At 43.6% G+C, this 23,277-nt stretch overlaps 1 protein-coding gene across 1 annotated transcript in view; it reads left to right on the top strand.

The window, feature by feature from the left end:
* Window positions 1-23,277, top strand: part of PRKCH (protein kinase C, eta) — a 199,480-nt gene that overhangs the window by 167,699 nt on the left and 8,504 nt on the right. The window contains exons 11-12 of the mRNA XM_004681808.2: window positions 11,977-12,115; window positions 12,679-12,867. Of these exons, the coding sequence (XP_004681865.1) occupies window positions 11,977-12,115; window positions 12,679-12,867 (328 nt within the window). The remainder of the gene's footprint in view (window positions 1-11,976; window positions 12,116-12,678; window positions 12,868-23,277) is intronic.

The raw sequence follows: 23,277 nt of genomic DNA, 5'->3' as shown, positions 1-23,277 counted from the left end.
AATGAGGCACCTCTCCTCAAAGAGATCACGTTTTAGTGGGGAAATTGGGAATCATCAAATAGCAGTCCCAGGCAAGATTTTAAAATGTGACCTACATTCTTATCACCCATGACCTTTGTTGGCTTCTGCATTAAAGAGAGGAGAATACCAGTATGGTGGCTTTGATAGAAATTCTTACATGTGGAATATGGTACCTGGTATTAACTGCTTTTTTGTGAAAACAGCTGATTAAAAATATTAATAGGTTTGAACACGAAATAAGAGAGACCTTCATTTATCATAGTATATTTTATAACAGTGAAAAATTGGAAACATCTCCCAAAATTGGCCTTGCTGGATCTGGATTTTACCATGTCTTTATATGTATGAGTCCCACATCCACTATTGGGACCCTGCCCTAAATAATTAAGCAGGGAGAGCATAGAAAAGAAGGACTGGCTATTCCAGTTGAGTTTTATTTGATTGCATTGAGAGGTACAGATAGTGCCACTTCTTGGGAATTGTGTGTTTTATCTATGGAAAATTTCAGTTCTCCAGAATGGACATAAAGGCCTCAGGCCACAGTGGTGGTATAAGTAGCAACAGGATTTAGTCACCGCCCTCATTCACCTTCCATTTTTTCTGCTTTAAAGAATGGGCCGGCCCTCCCTAGTGGCGCAGTGGGTTAAAGCACAGCACTGAGAATCTAAAGCCACTTCCGCATGAGTTCGATTCCCGCCTGCCCCGGAGGAGATCCACATGGCGTGGCAGACCTCTCCTGGCCCGCCCGCTGCTCCCCTCAGCAGTGTGCTTCGTCGATCTGCCTGTTCTGTTCCCCACTCTGTCTCTGGTGAAGCCTCTCACCGCCCCTCTGGCCTGTACCCCAGTTCTGTATGCACAAATAAATAAATCTTTAAAAAAAAAAAAAAGAATGGGCCACCTGGGGTGAGCTGCTGGGCACTTGACAGACACAGACCAGGGTGGAACTGGATGACCCACACCTAACACCAGCCTCTCTCATTGTACTGAGCAGGGCTGCTGATACTGAACAGAGACATTAATTCCATATCTTAGAACAGGAGAAGTTGTCATCAGCAGGGTGAAATAGATAGAGCTGTTGTGGATGATGGAGCTTAACCACCTCTTGAGACATTTTGCTCACTGCCTGGTTCCAGTCTGGGGCTCCATCTGACCAAACCACCTGGGCTTCTTCCTCTATTGCCTACAAGTTGTGTCACTTAGTATAATAAACCTACTTACCTCAAATGCAAAAGCTTGCAGTAGCTATTCAGAATTTATAAAATTCATGTTTATTCTATTAGTTTTGATTCTTATAAAAAACCTTAAGCAATAAGCAATGTGGGCATTATTTGTTATCAAAAAGGACATAATAGCTAAGACTTCTACAGCACTGGTGCATTCCAGGCAGTGTTCTAAGCAATTCACATCAGTAATTCATAGTTCCCATGAGTCACGAGGTATTGTTAGCTGCATTTCACAATTAGAAAAGAGGCACAGAGTAGTTAAGTAACCTTCCCAAGATCACAGCTAGCAACTGGCAGACCCAAGACTCAAACCCAGGCAGCCTGGCTTATAAGTAGGCATGCTCTTCATCTTAAATTATCTCTTGGAATCAGAAGGACAGATAAATTAGTTGAATGCCCTCCCCAAGGTCAGTTAGAGTTTGGGGAAAGAAGCAGATTGAGGGAGGCATTGGAAGCTAAATTGCTGCACAAGAGCTCAGTAGAGTGTTTGCCCCTTGGCCTTTATCTGAGTGTGAGTATATGCATCCATTTTTGGCCAGGACTCTGGATTCGCTGACTCCATAATTGGTAACTCTGGGTTTGTTACCAGATAAGAGCATTAGCATGAACTCTAGTTCTCTCAGAACTGTAAAAAAGTAGGTCCCATGATTATTGCTTTATGAAACCTTTTATTTGCAAAAGGCCTTTAATTACCTCTGTCCTGTGCATATGAGCATATATTGTTGCACTCAAGTTACTTACACAGTGAAATCCTGGTTTGTGACTAGTCAGGTTAGGATCTATCATTTTTCAGTCTTAATGTTTTTAACAGAAAACTGAGGTGCTAGAAAATTAATCAAACTGAAATAGTCATCATTTATTGTATCAAGATTAATCCCACGTTTAGGGAGAAAAAATGTTAGTCATTTCTCAAAAGGTCTCTCATCTACTACTTTTACTCACAGGTTCATTAAGCTAAAAACATGGCACATAGGCTAAAAATTCATTTTCCCCCTGATTTGTGAATTGTGTTTACTTTTAAGATCTTAGAAAGTTATGATAGCTCAGATTTATACATTTAGTAGGTTATTTTTTTTTAAGATTTATTTATTTGTGCATATAGAACTGGGGTACAGGCCTGAGGCTCAGGGGCGGTGAGAGGCTTCACCAGAGACAGAGTGGGGAACAGAACAGACAGATTGACCAAGTACACTGCTGAGGGGAGCAGCGGGTGGGTCAGGAGAAGTCTGCCACACCATGTGGTCACCTCCAGGGCAGGCAGGAATTGAACTCATGCGGAAGCGACTTTTAGATTCTCAGTTCTGTGCTTTAACCCACTGCACCACCAGGGAGGGCCTTAGTAGGTTATTTTTATCAAGAATACTACAACATAAATTTAGAATTAGTTCTTGAATAATGTTTCTAAGACAAGTACTCCAGCGTTTAAAAAATGAACAGCTAACAACAGCCTTGGGGAACTTGGGCTCTTTAGTGGCAAAACCAAGTGCTGGGAAGAGAGTTATCCCAAAGGAAATTTCTTAGGAGAAAGGTCGACGTTGCTATGATAGGCCCAACATTAGGAGAAAATCAATGAAGCATAAATTTCCTCAAAGGGGTCTCGAGTGTGTTGCTGTCGCGTGACCAGCCTGTGATCATACGCTGGAAATGGCTGAGAAATACCCCAGGCTTACCCTTGGAGTTTGTGACTCAGTTGGGAAAGTTTTTTATATAAAACATATCAGATAACACAGCAATACCTACTCTAATCCAATATTAAATGTGACACTTGTTTCAATTCCAAGGGTTAGAGTAGTTCTGCATTACAGATGTCCTCTTGAATTTCAGACTTCTGTGTAGATGGCTCCAGTTTAATCTCCAGTGGGATAGCAACCAGAAGAGGCCTGCTGATGTGGCCAGAAGTTCTGGGTCAAGTCAGAAGGTTCTCTCTGCCCCTCCCCTCCACCAGCACATAAGACATTACTAATGCTGGAGAAGGTTTGTCTTCAGCCAGTTGCCAAAATCAACCTGCATGTCCCTTCTGAGACTGGTGTTATAAACTCCACTGCTTCCTGTCATCAAGCATCCCTCATCACCCCCTTCCTGCAGTCCCCATGTCCTCCTCCATGCCTTCTGCAAGAACCACACTTGGACAGCAATTAGCTACAACCTTTACTGCTTGTTTTTCCCAAATTTAAGAGCAGTTCTAACCTTGGTAGAGCAAGGACATTGCTGTTCCTCTTAATGGCACCTCTGTAGATATTGGCCGTGTCTAGCATGTCATCAGAACAGCTCTGGGTTTCCTTAGATGGAACCAGTCAGAGCAGGAAAGACTAAAGAGGGCAGTCTTTGTCCTTTCACTTGTTCTGTGTATTTGTATTGATATCTTAATAATCTGGCTTACCTTTCTGAAAACAAGAACCACAGAATTTATCCGCTCAACTATGACAACTGCTGGCATTTCCCTAGTGCCTGGTGCCCTCTAAGCCTCAACAGTTTTACTCTCTGAACCTGTTTGTTGGTAGTGGTGCCAGGCATCCAACATAAACCTAGCAGCATCCATCTGCCTCTGCCCATCCCCACTGCACTCCACAGCTGCCCCTATTGACATCGAGATCTTATTGCTAACCTGGAAAGCATGTTTTCATTCCTTGTTGGAAATCCTCCTTGCTTCTTCTCCTGCACATGCCCTGCAAGTAGTCAGCCAGTAAGGAGCTTCTGTTCCTGTCTTGTTCTTAGTTTGCAGGCCTTGGGATCCCCCAGTTCTCTGAACCTATGTGTGGTCTTGCTTAACAACATACTCATTTCCTTGCTGGAGCTCTGCAGCTGGGCAGTGAGGCTGCTGGCAGGTGGGTCATCTGCACTCAGGAAGCCTGAGACTCTGCATGCTGACCCACTTACCATTTGTCAAGTCCAAGTGTGCTCTGAGTTCCTTCTGTCAGAGCTGGGTGCCATGGTCAGGAGGCCCCTACCCACCAAGCATCTCTGTCTCCTTATCGTTTTGTGTGAAGCCCTCCAGCCTGCCGCCCCCAGCTACGCACATCTGCAAGCTGAACCCAGCCAGGTACCATGCAGGAAGGGATCTGGCAGAGAGGCAGTCAGAGAGGTTTTCTTGGCAGCAATAACATGAAAGTATGGTAAGGAGCTACTAAGTAGATGTGTGCTATGTCAGTTGAGAAATTCAACCCTTCTGGAACTAAGGGTTGGGGGTGGGGTGTGACATGAAAATAGGGAGATGACTCAACTGTCAGCTCAAAGCTCATTTATTTGGTGGTCCTAAAAAGGTGTCTAGTCAGCACACTGGATATTAATCAAACTCGTTGTCTCTTGCATTTATTCAAAGGGTTGCTGCTGTTTTCTTGGTTCATTTTTTTCGTACCACCAGACAAGATAAGGGGAAATCTCGGACCCCTTTGCCCAGGTTAAGCTGGTCCTGTGTATACACAGTGGTGTAGGTGGGCCCACACCGCCTGCACATACATCCAGCACAGCAAGCACCAGGGAGGGAGGGAGACCAAGCCTGACCTGGGGAATTAGTCGGTGCGCCCTAACCCTGTTTTAAAGGGTAACAGCCAGGCTTACACAGTCACTTTAATGAGCACCTCCCTTCTCAAGATGTTGGGAAGAAATATAAAAGGGTGAGGAGAAAGGTGCTTCAGAGGAGCCTTACTAATACTTCCCAGGTTGGAAATTGTTTTACTGCCCTTCCTCATTCATTAGAAAAGGAGTTCTTTGGTATCGGCTTCCCAGTGATGAATGTTCACGTGTCATATATTTGTCCTAAGTAGATACTCCAATTAATCAGCATCACAAACACCAGATGAATTATCACTTCATGAGGAGAAATGGCAGGGAACTTCACTTAATAGTTAGGAATGTTGCTTCTGTTAGCAGGGTCCTTATTTTCATAGGTAAGTTGGTTCTGATGACAGTGAGATGTCAGAGAGCAGTTGAAATACATCACCCTTGATGATCCTGTACATAGTGGACATTTTAGGTAACTTGGAGGTAGGGTGAATAATGAACTTCTGACAACATGGTGAGAATGCTGATTTCACAACTATACTAGTTTCCCTAGTCAAGCAAAGTGAATTCTCTCCAAATGCCCTTACAGTTTGGATTCCCAAAAAAACTCCTTTCCAGTCCTACCCATGGATTGCCTTCCTTGAAAATTAGGATCTTTAATGTAAAAAGATTAGGAGAAAAGGAATAAATTCTTAAAATTCCCCCCCAAATGGTTAAAGTCAAAATATATAAACATATCTTTAATGACTTCTTCCTGATTATCCAAGCAATACATAATTCCTGAAAGAAATACATAAAATAAAAAAAAGAATTCATTAGAATATTTTGAATGTAAAATTATTTTTTTAATTCTTTAAACCTTACTGAGACTATAGATGTCTCACATAGAGGTAAAAAAAATTGAGTCCAGGTAATTCAGCTATGGTGCCCCCTTGGTAAAATTTATTGTTGATGCTCATGGTCTGAGTATTAAAAAAGACCAAAGACCTTATCCCAGGGATACTCTTCCCAAAGCTTAGTCCCAAGCCCTCTTGTCATTAATTCCATTCACTCTCCCCACATGAACTTGTCCGTGCCCAGCCAATGACTCCCAAATTTATTTTTCCAACCCAGCCTTTCCACTGAGTTCTATCCATGTATATTTAGCTATAAAACATCTCAACATGGATGTCTAAAAAAATAGAGCAGTATGGCCAAGATAAATTTGTGAGCCAGAACATGAAAATATCTGTTCTCTTACCCTCCATAGCCTTCCATTACAAAATCCTGCTTCTTTTTCCCCATAATAGTCCTCTAACTTACTGCCTCGCTCTAGTCCAGGACACCTTCCTTTATTCTCTGTCTACTCCAATAGCTTTCCAGCCGGTCTCTTCATGTTCTTGCTCCTCCCTTCTGATTTCATCACTCCTGTTATAGCTGGAGCCCTTGTGTTGTAAAATCACAGATTAATCCCTTTCTCTGCTGTGTAATGCTTTTCACTGGTTTCATTTTCCTCTTAAACTAAACCTTAAATCCTGCCTGGCCCCTGCTTTATCAGTGTCCTACCGTCGTCTGTCTCCTTCAGTGTGCTGAGCTACTAGTAGTGCCTGGCTCACAGATGGTACGCAAAGATCTGTCGGGTGGGGGAATGGATGAGTGTCTTGCATTAGGTAAGACATGAATGGCACTGCCATGTAACTCAAGCTAAAACCCAATGTTAGACTATGACTGTTTCAGTGACTTTTTAAAAGTCTTTTGCTAATTGGACACAAGTAGTCTTGCTTGGAAAAAGAAAATTCAGGTTTAAATAAATCCAAATATTCAAAACACAAACTAGTTCTAAATGTCTTTGTTTTGAAATTAAGATCATAATCTAAAGTCACTGTCTAGCAAGTGCTACCTCAGCACTTGGCCACAGGCTAGCTTCTCCTCAGAGGACAGTGTCTTCTAAATAATTGGCCCCTAGAGAGAGGCTTGCTCTGCATTTCCTACTACTGTAACTTCAAACACTGCAAAAACCCTTTCTCCAGAGATATAGAAGCTAAATATCAAAACAAAAAATAAATGCAGAATTTTGAGTTATGAATTTCATAATGGTTTACATGAAAATTAATTGATTCTCTCAGCTGTTTTGATTGTGAAGTAATCTCAGAAACCATTTTCCAGGAAGATTGGCCAGTGACACCCTACTATTGCATAGAAGAGCAGGTGCCTACTATAGTGGGTACGGGCTCGAGTGTTGGAGGAAGGTGCTACCTGAGGACAGATCCAGACTTGACACCTGGCTAGTGAACTGCGTGATCCTACTTCATCGGGTAGCTTTGAGGATAAAATATGAATAAATACTGGTGTGAAAAATGCATCTGCATGCTAATCCTTTTGTTATATATTAGTTTGTTAGTGTTTGTGGTGGGCATGGTGTGGTAGCATACATCTGAAGAGGTGGGATGCTGTATTTCTGCATCGTATAGAATGTTGTAAACCAACACTGTTGTGTTACCTTAACAATAATAATAAAACATATATACATGGATAAAGCACTTAGCATTTGGTGAATGTTCAACATATGTTAGCTATTAGTGATACTGTGAAGCTTCTTTCAGGAAGCTTCTTGCTTGAGGGGGCACACACACACACACACACAAACCCCAGTTGATGAAACAGATAAAAATTAATATACTTATGGGTAGCAGATTGTATGTATTTTATGATAACTAATATCAAAGTTGTACTTTATTAAATAATTGTCTTTTGGATTCAGATACGAAGGTATTCATAGAGATGATTTTATGTCTTGGATTTGTTTTAAAATGTGTGGAAAAGATGGATTCAGAAGGAGTCTAAATCTAGTAGTAGAATAAGCTGGGGCCTGTGTGGAGAACTCGCACTGCATGATCACTGTGGGTCAGAGTAGTCACTTTGCATTTGTCTGTCTTTAAAATATTTTTTAAATACACTTTAAGTGGCTACTGAATAGCTTCTTCAATTTGTTCTTATTCAATGACTTTTATTTTTTGGAAGAGTAACTGATTCCAGTAATCTACGCAATACAACTCATGTCATTCTATTTTATTACTCCCAGAATAGCCCATGGTAGCAAATACAATTTCTGAGTTTCCTTTGTCTTCAACCTCTTGGGAATGGTTTCTGAAACTACTGTTGGGCATTTTAAGTAACCCCTGATTACCCAGCAAGAACAATGTACCTTTCAGGAACCCAGAAAGGATAAAATAACTCTTGTCCACCCTCCTATGCTTGCATGACAAAGGCATAGCTATTAAATACTCAGTGAGCTAATGAACGATGAGCCTGTAATTGTGTATTTGGCATTTTGGGTTCTGAGTTTCTACCCTGTATGAACTTGTAATCTTCCTTGTGTAGCCTTGTTAAGTTTGGCTGCTGAGTTACATGTTGGCAGAAGAGGCTGAGGGACTCAAAAGCTGAAAACTGGCCACTGTGTATTTCAAATTAGAGTCAGGAGTCATAAAGTGAATTTTTTTGCTTTTAGTTATTTTTTAAAATAGAGACAATGATTTGCCCTTAAAAATGGAAACTGACCAGGGCCATAAATGGCTCTGTGACCTTGGATGTGTTTGGCTGGCCCTCTCAATGTTCTGGATGCCAGCCAGCAGACAATATTACACTTTGGTCATCTGTTTTATTGTTGCCCCTTCTAAACCTTCTAAAGCAGTTTTCTCCCGCAGCCTCATGAAAGCAAAAATGTGAACATATATTTTATTTCAGAATTTTTCTTTTCCCTTTGGAATCTGTCAGTATGATAAAGCACGTGGTTTTTTTTATAAGTTTAATTATAAAAAGGGAACAAGAGTCCCAGAGAGGTTTATAAAACTATTTCTTTCCCCTAAAAATAAAACAAGCCCTACATTGGCCAGAATAGCTCACTGTTTTTCATCTGAAATGCTTCTATTGAGTCTTTTGGTCAACCTCTTCTCCCAGAACTAAGCTGGAATGATAGAGGAGTAAGACTAAGCCCCAGATAGAGGAGACAGGTGAATGGACAGAGCCTTCTGGAATACAGGATGTGCTGTAGGTCATTGAGGTATGAACTTGGTGCTCTAGGGGAAGAGTTGACTCCTGGGAATATAAGAACAGACTTCCTAGTACAGGTATGAGGTGTGTGGGCTGAGAACAGAAGTGATAGTCCAGGATTTTATCACACTCTTAATTGAACCCCCTTGGGATCCTAATTGGAGGGTTGTCCTATTAGCTAGCACCTGGTATAAACTATCAGTGGCATTTCCTTTGGGGCTCATAGACTTCTGAGAATGTCTAAAATTAGACTGAAAAGTCCAGGTTGAGGTGTAAAACCTGCCTCTGTGCCCTTGGGCATCCCCTGTGCTGCTCAGTTCTGTCTCTGAGCTATGGGCTGCATTCCAAGACTACTCTGTGCAGAGGGCATTGGGGTGGGTGAATTGCAAAACTGACAGCAAAGCACTTTTCTCTCCTGGAACAATTCTTGCTACCTATGACATGAGCTGAGTAATAAGCAATCAAATCTCTTCCCCAGCATGTTAGTCACAAACTTGAGCAATCACAGGTCAGCGCTTTAGACTGTTGTGGGTTTCTGTTAGTACTTGTTCTGTTACCCAAGAAAATTCTTTGTGAGCACTTTGCAGGCATAACGGCTTCAAGAGGATTCAAAAACCCCGTAACCTTGTTTGGAAATGTGAGAGCACCAGAGTGCTCTGGGCACAGGTCCACTCAGGCTTGACACAGGGCTAGACCCAGTGCTAAGAAAGCCTGGTCCTGATCCCCAGTGCTCTACTCTCTCCCGGGGCTCTGTAACCTCAGCCTGCAGCCTCTCCCGTTTGCCATCAGTCCCAGAGGGTCCAGATGAACAGGCACTGATAGGGCCTCCCAGGAGTTCAACCATGTCTGGAGGAACTGAGAAAGACTCTTCCTGGCAGTGGTGCCTTCACGTGTCCTCCTCACCCCCCACCATGTGCTCCCGTGGATTAAATGCTGTGTGAATAGTGCAGGCAGTAGCCTAGGAAATAGTTTGCACCCACCATGGCCCTTTGAAAACAGTGGCTTGTGTCTTGTGAAGGAAATAGGAAATAGGAGTAGGGAGGAGGTGGCCGGGGGTGTGAACTGGGTTTGGTTCAGAGATGCAAAAGACTTGCTTTTCGGCAGTGGGTGCACAGGTATGCAGCACACCCTCACCTTGGACAGAGAGAGACTCCTGGAGCACTGAAGCCCAGAGGAGCTCTGTGCAGCGTCCTGTCAATCTGGGCCAGATTGACACTTATCTGGGATTCCTGGAAAACAGGACTTTATTTTCACTCCTGGATGTCTTCCAGTGACCGCTCTCTGTAAGACCTGTGCAGCCAGGCTGTATCAACTCACAGGGCATGGTGTGGAAACTGGCCACATCAGTTCCTGTCATCACTTCCCTTTTCTGGATCCTGGGCTGGACAGATCTCTGCTCTCAGAGCAGGGATATGAGAGCCCACCATAGCCCACTGTGGGTGTGACATCCCAGGGCAGCAGCCACTGTCAGGGTGTCAGAGTGAGGGAATACGAACCTTCTGGTGGCAAAGCCCCACATGCCAGAGAAGGCCACACCTTAGACACTCACACCCTGGCAGCCAGCTGCAGCGACTCCTCATGACAAGCCCATGTGGTTTGTCTGGAGCACCTTGTTCCTCAGAAAGCAGAGCATGAGTGCTGCCCTTGCTAGACAGGTCTCATCTGTCTTCTCCAGGCTGGGTATGGGTGGCTGGCCAGCAGGTCCACGCACAGGGCTCTCCCCAGCCTGCCCTAGTGACCTGCTTCTGTGGCAATACCCATATATGGAAGCAGGTGCTAGAAGCCTGTTTGGGGAAGGGCATGTTTTTGCCCTTTTATTTGCAGATAGTTATTGTCTGATTATCTTCTTGCCTACACTGAGGTCTTTACCAAAGAGTTCTACTTCTGGTTGCTTCCTCCAATGGATTCTGCTCCTAGGGGTTAAAGGAGAGATGGCGAGTACCAGTATCTAATTTGGTCTCAGCAGGATTCTTTGGGCCTCCTGAAGTTTCTGTTTACCTGGAATGCACCCAAATAAGACCTGTTCTTCCTCCTGTTTTCTCTTGTCCTGGCTATTAATGTCCCCACTGGCTCACTGAATTTATGACAGAAACCCAGGACTCATCGGCCTGCTTGCTCTCTGCCTCCTATTCTAAATGAGCACCCAGCCTTGTTACCCACTGTGTCTTCACCAGAGCACTGCCCACTGGCCCCTGATTTTTCATTCCATTTGTCATTGTCCTACTTCATGTGTGGAATGTCCCTCGGCATTTTCAGCCACCCCAAGCTGATCTTTTCTGTTCAGCTGGGAACCCACTTCTCCCTTCATTAGAGAGCTTCAATGGACTCCCTTTGCCTAAGATCAAAATACCAAAATGCCTTAGCGTGGCACCTTAACATTCCTTTATCCCTGACACTTTTGATAGTCCCACTGATCCCATGCAGGTCCCCCCTCTAGCCTTGCTGCAACACATGGGGTTCCTGAGCTCACCTGCATATCGTATTACCCCATGTACCAGCACCATCCATCTGCCCATGGTGACCTCATTCTCCTTCCTGTCTGGAAAACCGACTCATGTTTCAACAACCAGCTCAGTTTCTACTTTCTATGGACTGTTCCCCTCTCCTCCCACTGGAAGGAACCCCTCTCTCTCCTCTCCCCTCACCATATGTGTATGTGTGTCTATTTTGAACATTTATTAATTGCTCTGTAGCAGGCACAATGGTGAACAAATCAATGTGATTTTACCTTCATGGAGTTATAGTCCAATGACTGTTCACCTCCTGGTTATACTATGGGTTCCTTTGGGGTAAAGACCATTTGTAGTCTTCCTGCCTGTCAGTCCCTGGCATACAGCGGCTACTGACTTCATCATTGTTCACTAACTGGACTCCAGTGGGCAGAGAGAGATGACAGAATGGAAGACAGAGGACAGGGGTATGGTCTTCATGGGTCCAAGCCTGAACCCATGGTGTGCCCTCAGCGTCTGCGGGCAGCTGACATGTGTCTATGCAGTCAACCTGTTTGGAAGGAGCCATCTTCCAGGAGCCATGAGGCAAGTTTAAAATCAATCTCAATTTTTCATCCAATAACCCTAAGCCTGTTTCTTTTGAAACATGTGCAGACCGGCCCGCGGTCTGTTCACCCACCTGTGCGCCAACCTGTCTGGGGCTGGGTGTGGGCTGGGCTGCCCTGCCATACCCTGCTTTTTCTTTCTTTCAGAGATCTGAAACTGGACAATGTGTTGTTGGACCACGAGGGTCACTGTAAACTGGCCGACTTCGGAATGTGCAAGGAAGGAATCTGTAACGGAATCACCACGGCCACCTTCTGTGGCACCCCTGACTACATCGCTCCAGAGGTGCGTGCCCTGCTGGAGCCACCTCGGAAAACCCAGTTCTGCAGTCCCCCTGACCAGAGGAACCACAGGCTGCTTTCGCTTGTGGCAGCTGTGTGCATGGTGTTGAAAGCTGACACCTCCAAACTCCTTTATTATGACTCATTGGTGAATGCTGGCTAGAAATGTCCTAGGTTCCTCTCAATATAATTAAGACTTTTTTGTAAACTTTGCAGTTCCTTTAGGCTTCAGTCTTGAACGAAGCTTAATTTCTTTTCCTCTTTGTCTCTGCTCACAAGGGAGTGAGTCCAACCTCCTCTCCTGTCTACATGGATGTAATTACAGAAGCCCTTCTATTTGGGAGCTGCACGTGCTTTCAGCATGGCCTCAGCAGGTGACCTTCTCAGTGAGAAGGCTTATCACTAGGAAAAGAGACGACTTCCAGAAATGGAATGAGATATTCAAGCTGGCACAGAAAATCACTTTGTTTAAAACTTTTCTCCCTGGGCCGTCTTTTCCCTTAGTCATAAGGACATGCTTGTTAGTCAGATGCACGGAGCACTTCTCACTTTGTCTCCCCTGCACAGATCCTCCAGGAGATGCTGTACGGGCCAGCAGTGGACTGGTGGGCAATGGGTGTGTTGCTGTACGAGATGCTGTGTGGCCACGCGCCCTTTGAGGCTGAGAACGAAGATGACCTCTTTGAGGCCATCCTGAACGACGAGGTGGTCTACCCCACATGGCTCCACGAAGACGCCACTGGGATCCTGAAATCTGTAAGTTTGGTTTGTCCAGCTGGCTTTTGACCACCTGTAAACCAGCTTGGGCTTCTTGTGTGTTTGCTTCCCCACCCCCACCCTACCCCAGTAAGCTCACAGCTCTATCAGAGATGTGTGTTTCAATATGTAAAATCAAAGAACAAGCGTTCTCTGGGGCAATTTTCTTCTCTTGCACAATAGGTACCTTTGGAGTAGCTATGATAGCAGTTCAAAGTTTTCTTTGCCAAATACCAAGCACAGCAGGTGATCAAATTATATCAATTCATTCATTCAACATTCTGTTAGAATATTGATGAGGAAAAACATTCATGAGCGATATTGAAAGAAACCACACTATTCAAAGACTTGGTGGTTTCATTATACGTTGTGATGTTTTACATAAAGTCATCATTTCAGTTGCCAGGATCATATCCTTGATGTTAGGCAATGATCTCTAACACTTGGGATCTGTATCTCTAACACTTGGGACTTTAATGTATGTGAAGTGATGTGACTGCTTCGTGCAGTTAGGAGACACTGGGGTGCTGGTAAACACCCTTCTCAGCCTGTTAGCCTATTGTGTTGCTGTCAGTGATGTCAAAGGGTCAGGAAGATGGCCTTTCCCTCCTGCTGGGGGAGGAGCAGGGAGGTGTCACAAATAGCTGCTGAGCCCTTGCTTTATGTCATCCCTCTACTAACCAGAAGGCAGCTGTGGGTTTCAGGTGTAGTGTGGCAGTGCACGATGTTGAAAATCTGTTTTGCATGCCTGTAAGACACCTTGATGGAAGCCTTATTTGAAATGAAGAAGAAATATGAATTTAATACTTTCAAATTGAAAATAAGCAAGTCCATGTAATTTATAACATACTAGTTGAGTTTGAAAACCATATGTTATCACCAACTATATATGCAGGGTGGGGGGTAGAAATCAACGGAAGATCAGTTCTTCAAGAAGGGAAAATCAGAACAATACTCTTTTTGTTGGATAGTTTCCAGGGTTAAGAATTACTTTACCTAAGTCCTGTCCTGTTCTGTGGCCTGAGACAAAAAAAAAAAAACTAAATTTGAATATTTTTTGCTGGAAGATTTCCCTCTGTAGAAATCTCTAGTCATACAGTCAGTGCTATTTCATGAACATTTTGTCTAGGGATCTCTATGTACTAGGGCTGAAGGCATGATTGTCCCTGACAATTTTCCACATCACAAAATGAGAGCTACTCACAGAAAGCCTTCTTAGGCAACAGAAAACATAATGCAAAACTTGATTCTCAACTTCAAGTGCCAATTATCTCCTGATAGCGAGGAGCACTAATCTCATTTAGAATTTAAAGTGAAATATGGCCCTCCCTGGTGGCGCAACGGGTTAGGACGTAGCACTGCAGGCTGGCCGCAGCCGCCTCAGTGCATCCGCCTCAGTGCATGTTCGATCCCTGAACCCAGAGATGACCCACATGGCACAGCAGACCTCTTCTGGCCCACCTGCTGCTCCCCTCAGCAGTATACTCATTGGTCTGTCTGTTCTACTCCCCACTCTGTCTCTGGTGAAGCCTCTCACTGCCCCTGCACCTCTGGCCTGCCCCCCAGTTCTGTATGCATAAATAAAAATAAATCTATAAAAAAAATTAAAAGTGAAATACATTTGAATTCTACCAAATATTTCTTGTCTAACATGTTTTCATAAGAACATTTTATATATTGAGTAGAAAATTTTAGACTGAGGAAACTAAGAATATGGCTTATAAAATATGTGAACAAGAATTCAAGGAAAAGGACTTGTTTGTGGACTTGTGTTCTCATATTTGATAACTTCTGGAAAGGAAGTGTGCTAACTAGATTGGCCCCAGCTAATTTTGCTGACTCCTTTCCAGCTCTAATTGCAGTTTGATTTAACTAGACCAATATAATAATTTATTGCTAGAAGAAACCTTAAAGATTATCCATTTCAATTCTTTCACTTTATAGGGAAGTAAACTGAGGTCCAGAGAAGTTAAAACTCACCAAAGGGCATTTAGCACCTTACTTAAGTAATTGGAATCTGTATACATCACTTATGGAGATATAAAATCTAGGAAACAATGTCCCTCAAAAAACTGAGGAAAATGATACTACTATGTGATCCAGAAATTCCTTTTCTGGATATGTAGCCAAAAGGATTTAAAGCAGTAACTTGAGCAGATGTTTGTGTACCAAGGCCCATAGCAACATTAGTCATAATATGGAAAAGGTGGGAGTGCCCATCAACAGATGATGGGTAAGGAAAATATGGCATGTTCCTACAATGGTTTACTATTCAGGCTCGAAAGGAAGGAAATTCTGATACATGGTATAACACGGATGAGCCTAAAGATGTGTTTAATGAAATAGGACAAACACAAAAGTTCACATGTATGATTCCACTTAGGTGAGATACCTAGAATAATAACAGCCATAGGGACAAAAGGTGAAATGGTGGTTTTCAGAGGCCGGGGGAAGTGTGTTGGTGTGTAAAGGGTAGGGAGCTTGTTTTAGAAAATGAAGAATGTCTGGATATAGATAGTGGAGATAGCTGCATAGTCACCTGAATGTATTTTACTGTCATTGAACTAGACACTTACAAATGGCTAAGATAAATTTTATGTTCTGTATCTAATATCATGATTAAAAAAATATAGAAACCCTGGGAACAGAATACAGATTTTCCTGACTCCCAGTTTAAGGTTAGGAGCTAGACAACATCTTGCCTTTCCCCATTTTTCTCCTACTTCCCATTAACAAGGGACTTTTACTCTTTAAGCCCCACATTTTTAGTATCCACATTATTCTGATGTGATCGAAACACCAGCATGGGAGGGCACCATCAGGGTGCAGTGTATTTCCTACCCACATTGCAGCGTGAATCAGCAACATAAGATAATAATCATTATAACGATATTTTAAAAAATTACTTACCTGAATAAGACCATAATACCAGACGTAATTATTATTCACCCAAGATGCATTTGTGATGCTGGAAGGAGATGAGGAAATTCGAATTCCTATACAGTTCAACTCAGCAAGTACTTGCCAGAAGCTTTCCCTTTGCTTGACTTGCGCAAATACAAAGATGAAAAGATGTGGTCTCCTGTGTTATTCAGTGTAGGAAAGGGACATGTAAATGAACACTTAGCTCACTGTCAAGGAGGAATTATTGACCCTCTCAAGGGACAAGGACAGGGGTAACATAAGGACAAGACAGAGGAAGTGGCTTTTAAACTGGGTGTGAAGACAACAAAGGATTGACAAAGGGGAGAGGAGTATTTAGGCAAAGGAAGTGGCTTGTACTGAGCCTTAGAGGTGGCAAATAATGTGCATTTCCCAAGAGCTGTAGTTTCCAGTTCTGTACCATTAAGGGTGTTAGATATGCAGCTATGCAGTGAAGGGTGACTTTAGAGTGAACTTTGAAGGGCCAGGGAGGCTTTCAGAAGGTAGCAGATACCTTGCAGCTGACTTCATGGGTATGGAATTCAGGAGAGAGGTTAGAGATGCTCACTGTAGCATGAGAGTGAGAAGGGGAGTGGACATTGATTAGGGATGAGGGCGAAAGGAAGATGGAAGACGGGATCTGTAACCTCAGTGTTTAAGGGGCAGTGGTAGAGAGGAGCCAGTGAGAAGGTTAGGAAGGAGTGAACCTTCAGGTATGGTGTGACTATCTAAATCTGCAAGTTTTACTTGAGGTGAGATAAGCCAGTGGTTGAGCAGTGTGACTAACTGGTACCTGGTAGTTCTAGCTAAGCATGAGCCAGTGGTGTAGGGCTGACAACTGAGGACTTGAGGAACGTGTGCCAGGACTTAGCTGAGACTGTTTTAATGACTCTTAATGAATAGTTTTTACTTTGTCGTACAATTCCAAGTCAGGCAAGGTATGTTACTTTAAAGTTACAGACAGGAGGAACTTTTTCTAGGGTTTTGTGACCTGAAACATCCATGAACAATCTCCTTACCTTCTCAAGAAATGTTCCCCAACCTCTAAGCTGAGCACTTAAGTGTACCCCCAAGAAGGATATTTTAACAGAACAGGGAAGGAAGGAGCCCCCTTGGTGAGTGCTGCCCCTAAACTGCTGCTTTTGAGACCCTGAGTGATTTTTCCCACTGGATTGGGTCCGCCCTTTCCCAGCAGAGACACAGGAAAGGCCGAGATTTCTGGGCCCGCCCTTAACATCCGCTCTCCCCGCCGCATCACATGGTGGGTCGTCTCCACTTGACTTCCTGAGATTTCCTGCTCATCTTTTCTTTGGAACGTAGGTCAGAACACCAATTCTGGGAACTGGTGCCTGTGGACTTTTTTATGGTCGAGGCCAAATGTGTGTGTGTTTAATTGAAGCAACATGACATGATGTGAGTTCCAGGTATGCATTCTTATAAATCAGCACGTCTATACTGCATTATGTTCCCACTAGAAGCCCAATTCTATCCTTCACCATACCTTCTTGCCCAGTTTACCACATCTCTCCTCCCTTCTGGTAACCACTAATTTGGTCCTGTCGTGTCAAAGCTTACTTTTGTTTTATGCATTGGTTTCCTTATGTGTTGCGTCACCAAAAGCATAAGGGGTTTGTCTTCTTCCATACTCTGTGTCCATTCACATTACCAGTGGTAGGCTTTATAAAAAAGTAATCGATTAGTATTCCAGTATGTGTGCATATGTGCACGTGCACACACATCTTTATGAGGTCTTTGTGATGCACACTGAGGTCATGACCAACTCTGTTGCATCCAACAACTCTGCTGTTGTATATGAGGCCGCAGCGAACACAAGGGCTGCTGGATACTTTACCTGCTCTTCTTTATTTTCTTAAAAAAAGATGCTTTCTGAATTCCTTCTTACCTTCTAAATCATCAGTCCATGCATATAGAAACTGGCCACCCCTTTATAACACAGCCAAAGACCTAGGGGCTTCAGATGATAGAAATAGTGTCAGGGAGCCCCCACATTGGACATTGTCCAGCAGTCTGCAGGCAGTGAGTGACGGAGCAGGGCGCCAGTGCCTTACCCAGTGTGTCTCCTCAGTCACTATTACTTTCTTCCCAAGCCCTTCACATCATCACCTGTACTTTCAAATTATGGTCTTGGTGCGGGACGTCCAAAAATCTCACAGAACTTAGAGGACTTCCGCTTGGGGGAGTGGCTTCTCTCTGAGATGAGTGTTTCTTTGTGCTAAGATCATTCCACCTGCTAGCCTTAAAGACTGAATATTTTTTACTTGGTTTTGTAACAAATCTATTTTCTGTTGGTCATTATGTTACTAAATTTCCTAAGATGGCACTAAAATGGCACAAAATGCAGAAACAGCTGTCTAAGCCCTTTGGCAGTAGCACTGAGTTTTGCCCTCAGTTAGCTCCAGGAGACTTGAGAAACACCTCCTAGAGTCAGCAGAGTTAGGTAGAGGAGGGCTTCTCTGTGAGGTGAGTGCTTCTTTGTGCTAAATCATCTCCTGTGAGAGCTTCCCAGGCACAGTGCTGATTCAGGTGAAGTCAGCACCCTCACCACTGAAATCACACAAGTGCTTGGGTTAAACAGATGCTGAAAGGAGGTGGCACATTCCCCTGAGTCACCTGTGGCAGCTCAGGGGCCACAGTAAGTGTGTCCTTAGAATGTCTTTGTTCCCAAACTACAGAAAATGAAGTATGTGTCTGGGTGGGGATTGCCTTTCATCAGCTCTATCAGATTTCATCATCTGTGCACTGTTGCAGGAGACCTGTCTGCCTCTTCTGCACTCAAAAGGGGAACAACAGGTAATTGTGAGGCTGCTTTTCAGCCAGGAGTAGGTCCCACAACAGTAGGTCTCAGAAGACAGTTGCTTGGAGCAGGACTGAGTTGGAATCAGAGGTTGGAAATGAGCGTGAGCCAAAGGCAGTCAGCTAGGTGGAGACTGAAGAAGTAGGGGATAAACTGGGACTCGGAACCAGGGATCTGCCTCTGGCCCTTAGAGCTGATTTTTCAAACATTATTATTTCAAAATAAAGTTTCAGAAAGATCCTTTAAGGAGAGGAATGCTTAACACACAGCCTGGCATTCTGATGTAGGAAATGGAGTTGCGTTCTAGTCTATACCAAAGCACCCAGTACAGTTAACTCCCTTCGGAAATGTACCATTTACTCAGATTGGTCAGGACGAGTGTTGGCAGATAACAAAAACACTAGTCTACATTGTCCCAGAGACTTCATATTTGGTGTTTTTAATATCATTTTGTTAAAGTTATGTTCTCAACTTCCTTTCCCCTCTTTGTAAATTTTCTAAGGTTAGCAGTTCTAATGACTTACTGTGGCTAACAGTATGAAGGGTGATTTTCTTTCTTTTTTTTTTTTTTTGAGATTATCAATATCACATGCCTCATTAATTTCCAAGTCTCAGCCAAGAGGATAAGGATATGAGAAGTTTGCAAAATGAACATAAAACTTTCTCTATTGGAGGTTTGTTAATCATATCTGTAGGTAGAAGTTTTGTGTTTTACAGTGAAAAAAACTATGGTGCACAGAACTAGGACACCATTCTCATTTATCCTTCCATGCATCAAATACCAGTAGTGTTTAGCAGTTGATGTTCAGGTGTGGTTTGTGGATTCAGGGTCACTGGCCTGGGTTTCATACAAAGGTCAGAAGGCGTGGAGTGTGCCCATGGGCATCCCTCCAGGAACCGCACTTGGCCTCAGGCTCTATGCATTAGGTTCAGGTGTTCAACCATGATTTTGCATTTGTGTACACTGTGAAATGGTCACCACACACAGGACATCCATTTCCCAAATTTGCGGTACAGTCTTGTTGCCTGTGGACCCCATGCGGCACTTAGAGTCCTACGACATAAAACTGGAAATATGCAGCCCTCCAGTAACCACCGGTGTTTCCTGGGTTTTGTTTTTAAGATTTCACATGTAGGTGACGTCATGGTGTTTGTCTTCTCTGTTGGACTTCTGTCACTTGGTATAATGTCCTCAAGGAATCCATGTTGTGCAAGTGGCCATTTATTTTCAATAGCTGCATTTGGGGGAACCACACCTGAAAAGTAACTTGTGCAGCTTGGCGTGTTGGAGAGCAATAGTGATTTGATCCTCCTTTCCCTGTAACACTAGGCATTAATGGAGAATAATAGAGCTGCTTGAGATTGTTTTGCCAGGAACAAAAGCATGTTGCCTAACAACATTAGCACTGGCATAAGTGCCAAGCTTGGGCTTCCATCTCTGAAACTCATGTCTGGCCTTTACTTTTTTTTAACCAACACTGTTACATGACTTTAGTAAAACTACTAGAAGCAGTAATGGTTACAACATATAGGAAAGACAGAGTGTTAAGAGCACTGAAATTCTCTCAGAATTTTAATCCAAAAATAGGTAGAACATACGATAGACTCCTGGTGTTAGCATGAACCATGGGCCATTTGGGTCTCCCCTCTTAACTTATGTTGGACAGGTAGTCTGTATTCCTGTCAGTTTTCACGTCCTTCCTCAGACATTTCCATTAAGACCGTCTTGTTCCTGCCAAGGGGCTTAAGCGATGGCCCGTTACACCACTTAGTGGTATCTCATATTTAATTGTTGTTATACTTACGTGGGTCTCCTTAAACTTATTCCTCCCATTTGAAACCATCTAATTCTTCTGGCCAATAGTACTTCAGCTATTTCAAAATATCAGCAGCAAAATTTCTTTTCTTTTACCTCATGAAGAAAACAGTTGAAGTGAAACCAAGATTGGAGGATTGTTCAGATTCTTTTCAAGACTCTCCCTTCTCCAAGTACCGCCTCTGGGTGCACTTCTCAGCCATCTCTACATCCTTACAGTCATAAAAAAAAGATGTCACATGGCCCTCCCTGGTGGCGCAGCAGGTTAAAGCACTGCACTAAGAAACTAAAGCCACTTCCGCATGAGTTTGATCCCCGCCTGCCCCGGAGGTGATCCACATGGCGTGGCAGACCTCTCCTGACCCACCTGCTGCTCCCCTCAGCAGTGTACTTCATCTATCTGTCTGTTCTGCTCCCCGCTCTGTGTATGGTGAATCCTCTCACCATCCCTGCACCTCTGGCCTGTACCCAGTTCTGTATCCATAAATAAATAAATCTTAAAAAAAAAAAAAAAGATGTCACATGAGCCAGTAAAGGAAATATGAGAAAACACACAAGGTGCTCTGCATTCTCCCTGAGGTAAAGTCCTGATGGTTTTCCAGGATTCTTTCTGGCCCATCAGCCCAAGTATCATCCAAGTATCTGTCCTTGAATTTGAATGAGAAGATGTCACCTCAAGAGGAGGTTTAGCTCAGTGACAGGCCAGAGACATCTAGTGTCAGACAGATCTGGGCTCAATCCCAAGCTTCACCACTCCCAAGCTGAGTGACCATGGCAGATGATAGCTCAGTCTGTTCCTCAGTTTCCTAATTTGTCAAACAAGATAGAAAGAATCTGAAACAGTTAAGCAAATGCCTGATTACAGTATCAGAGTATGTATAGCAACCACCTATTAAACTGTAGCATTTACCAAAACTGTACCATGCTTTGTCTCTTCCCTGCCCAAACCAGCCTGGACCCATGTGCGCTGATTATGGCAGATGGTCTCTTGCTATCACTGTGCAGCATTGTAGTTACAGCCCTGTCTGGTAAATTTACACTCAGATCCAGTCTGAAGAATTGAAAGCACCTTTTCTTCTACTATTCCAAGCAATACCATTCTGTGGAATAACCTGTGCTTGGGAAGATTATCACTTGTTACCCAGAGCTATTAAAAAAAAAATCCATTGTGTGTGCTACCCCCCCCAACCCCCACCCCAGTGAAATCTGACCTGCCTCACTACTGGCTAAATATCTGTCTCTATCTTCTCTCTGGGTAAGCGGCATATCAATGCCAAGGCAAAAACTTGGTGTCTCGCCCCTTCCCTGATCACTCTGGTCCCTCTTACCACCACCTGGGGAATGGAGCTCCCAGAAAGTTCCACCTCAGCATCACAGCTGGTGTGAAGAGGTGTGAAAAGAGATGTTTGGTAACTGGACTTTTTAAGTAGGTCACCCTCACCAGTGACAGTGGGAAACACCGGTACAAAGATACACAAATGTGCTTAGGGGTGCTCCCCGCAAGGTATGGGTGGCCATCATGTCCAGAAAGACCAGGAAACGTGGCTGTTCTGTGACCTCTACTTGTTCTCTGCTCTTCCGGAGGATTCTCGAGAGCTATGCAAAGCCTTCTTTCCATTCAGGACTGTCACCCTCGAGTATTGATGGAAATGTGCAGTGCCGTGGCTTCCTCCCCTTTGGGCCTGCCAGCACTAACTGCTACCTCTCTCCTGCCCTTTAGTCTGAAATTGAATGAAAGGAGAAGGTCATTTTGTTTGTCCAACAGTCTAACCCAACTATTAGATAAAAAATACAGTGTTGTTTTGCTCCTGAGAGAAACACTTTTTAGACAGATTTTTCATACTAGTCTTCCAATGAGTTAGGTATATTTTGAGAACAGAAAAAATACCTTTTAACCACTGCCTATATTTTAATGCATTTAAAGGTATATTTAGTTCCTATCATCTCAATACTTAAACATAACAGGGTTAGTTTAAACTCTGTGATCCAAGCCTCGTGTGTAGCATAGGCCACTAGACATAACACAGGTAGTTCCTTCCTTCACCCAGGTTGTTTCCTCACATCCTTCTCCCTGCATTCATTACCTCCCTTCTGTTAAAGCAGATACATGATTTGTATTCTTGTTTTTAAGATTGTTTTAGAAATCTTTGCTGTCCAAAAAATGATTTTTCCAAGACTACCCCTAACCTCCTCTATTGGAGCTTGGGATGGTGAATGAGTCTGGATCATTCCTGACTACAAACAACTGTATCAGGGAGAGCCAGGGTCAAGGCTGACCTTAGATTTCAGTCCCCCAGAGACTTCCAGTCCATTCCCCTGCCTTCAGGTTGAATGGGATGGACTTACAAGTGTCTAACAAGAAACTGATACTAACATTCGTGGAGAGCTTTATGTTTGTCAGGCGTTTGATCATCTTATTGTAACAATCTTAAGAAGTGCAGGAAAATCTCCAAGCTAGGTCCTGCTCACAGGTGGTATGACTGACATGCAGGTAGTTGAACTGCATGGCCTAACCTGGTAACCTCTGTGCTTGCCATAACAGAGGAGGTTTTAACATCTTTTACGTAGGGCTTAAAGGAGGCTTTCTGGGACATTCTCATACAAACCTGGCCTGAGTCTCTTGCATTTCACATTTGGTGACATGGCTCACAGTTTAGCAGCAGTGGCACCGTGTCTGTTGCTTTAGCAACCTGCCATGCTGCTCATTCTCAAGGCAGGCGAACCTTCAGTGTCCTCTAGTTAAATTCCATTTAATGGAGCCAAAGAAGGGGAATAAGAAATGAGCCCCTAAATACCTGCTGCCTCCCCAGGCCCTATTTGCCAGTTTACTTGATATTTATTTTGGGATGGAATCAAA

Source organism: Condylura cristata, unplaced genomic scaffold (genome assembly GCF_000260355.1).
Source record: "Condylura cristata isolate star-nosed mole 26May11 unplaced genomic scaffold, ConCri1.0 scaffold00013, whole genome shotgun sequence".
Classification (NCBI taxonomy): domain Eukaryota; kingdom Metazoa; phylum Chordata; class Mammalia; order Eulipotyphla; family Talpidae; genus Condylura; species Condylura cristata.
This window is presented reverse-complemented; position numbering and strand designations above follow the sequence as displayed.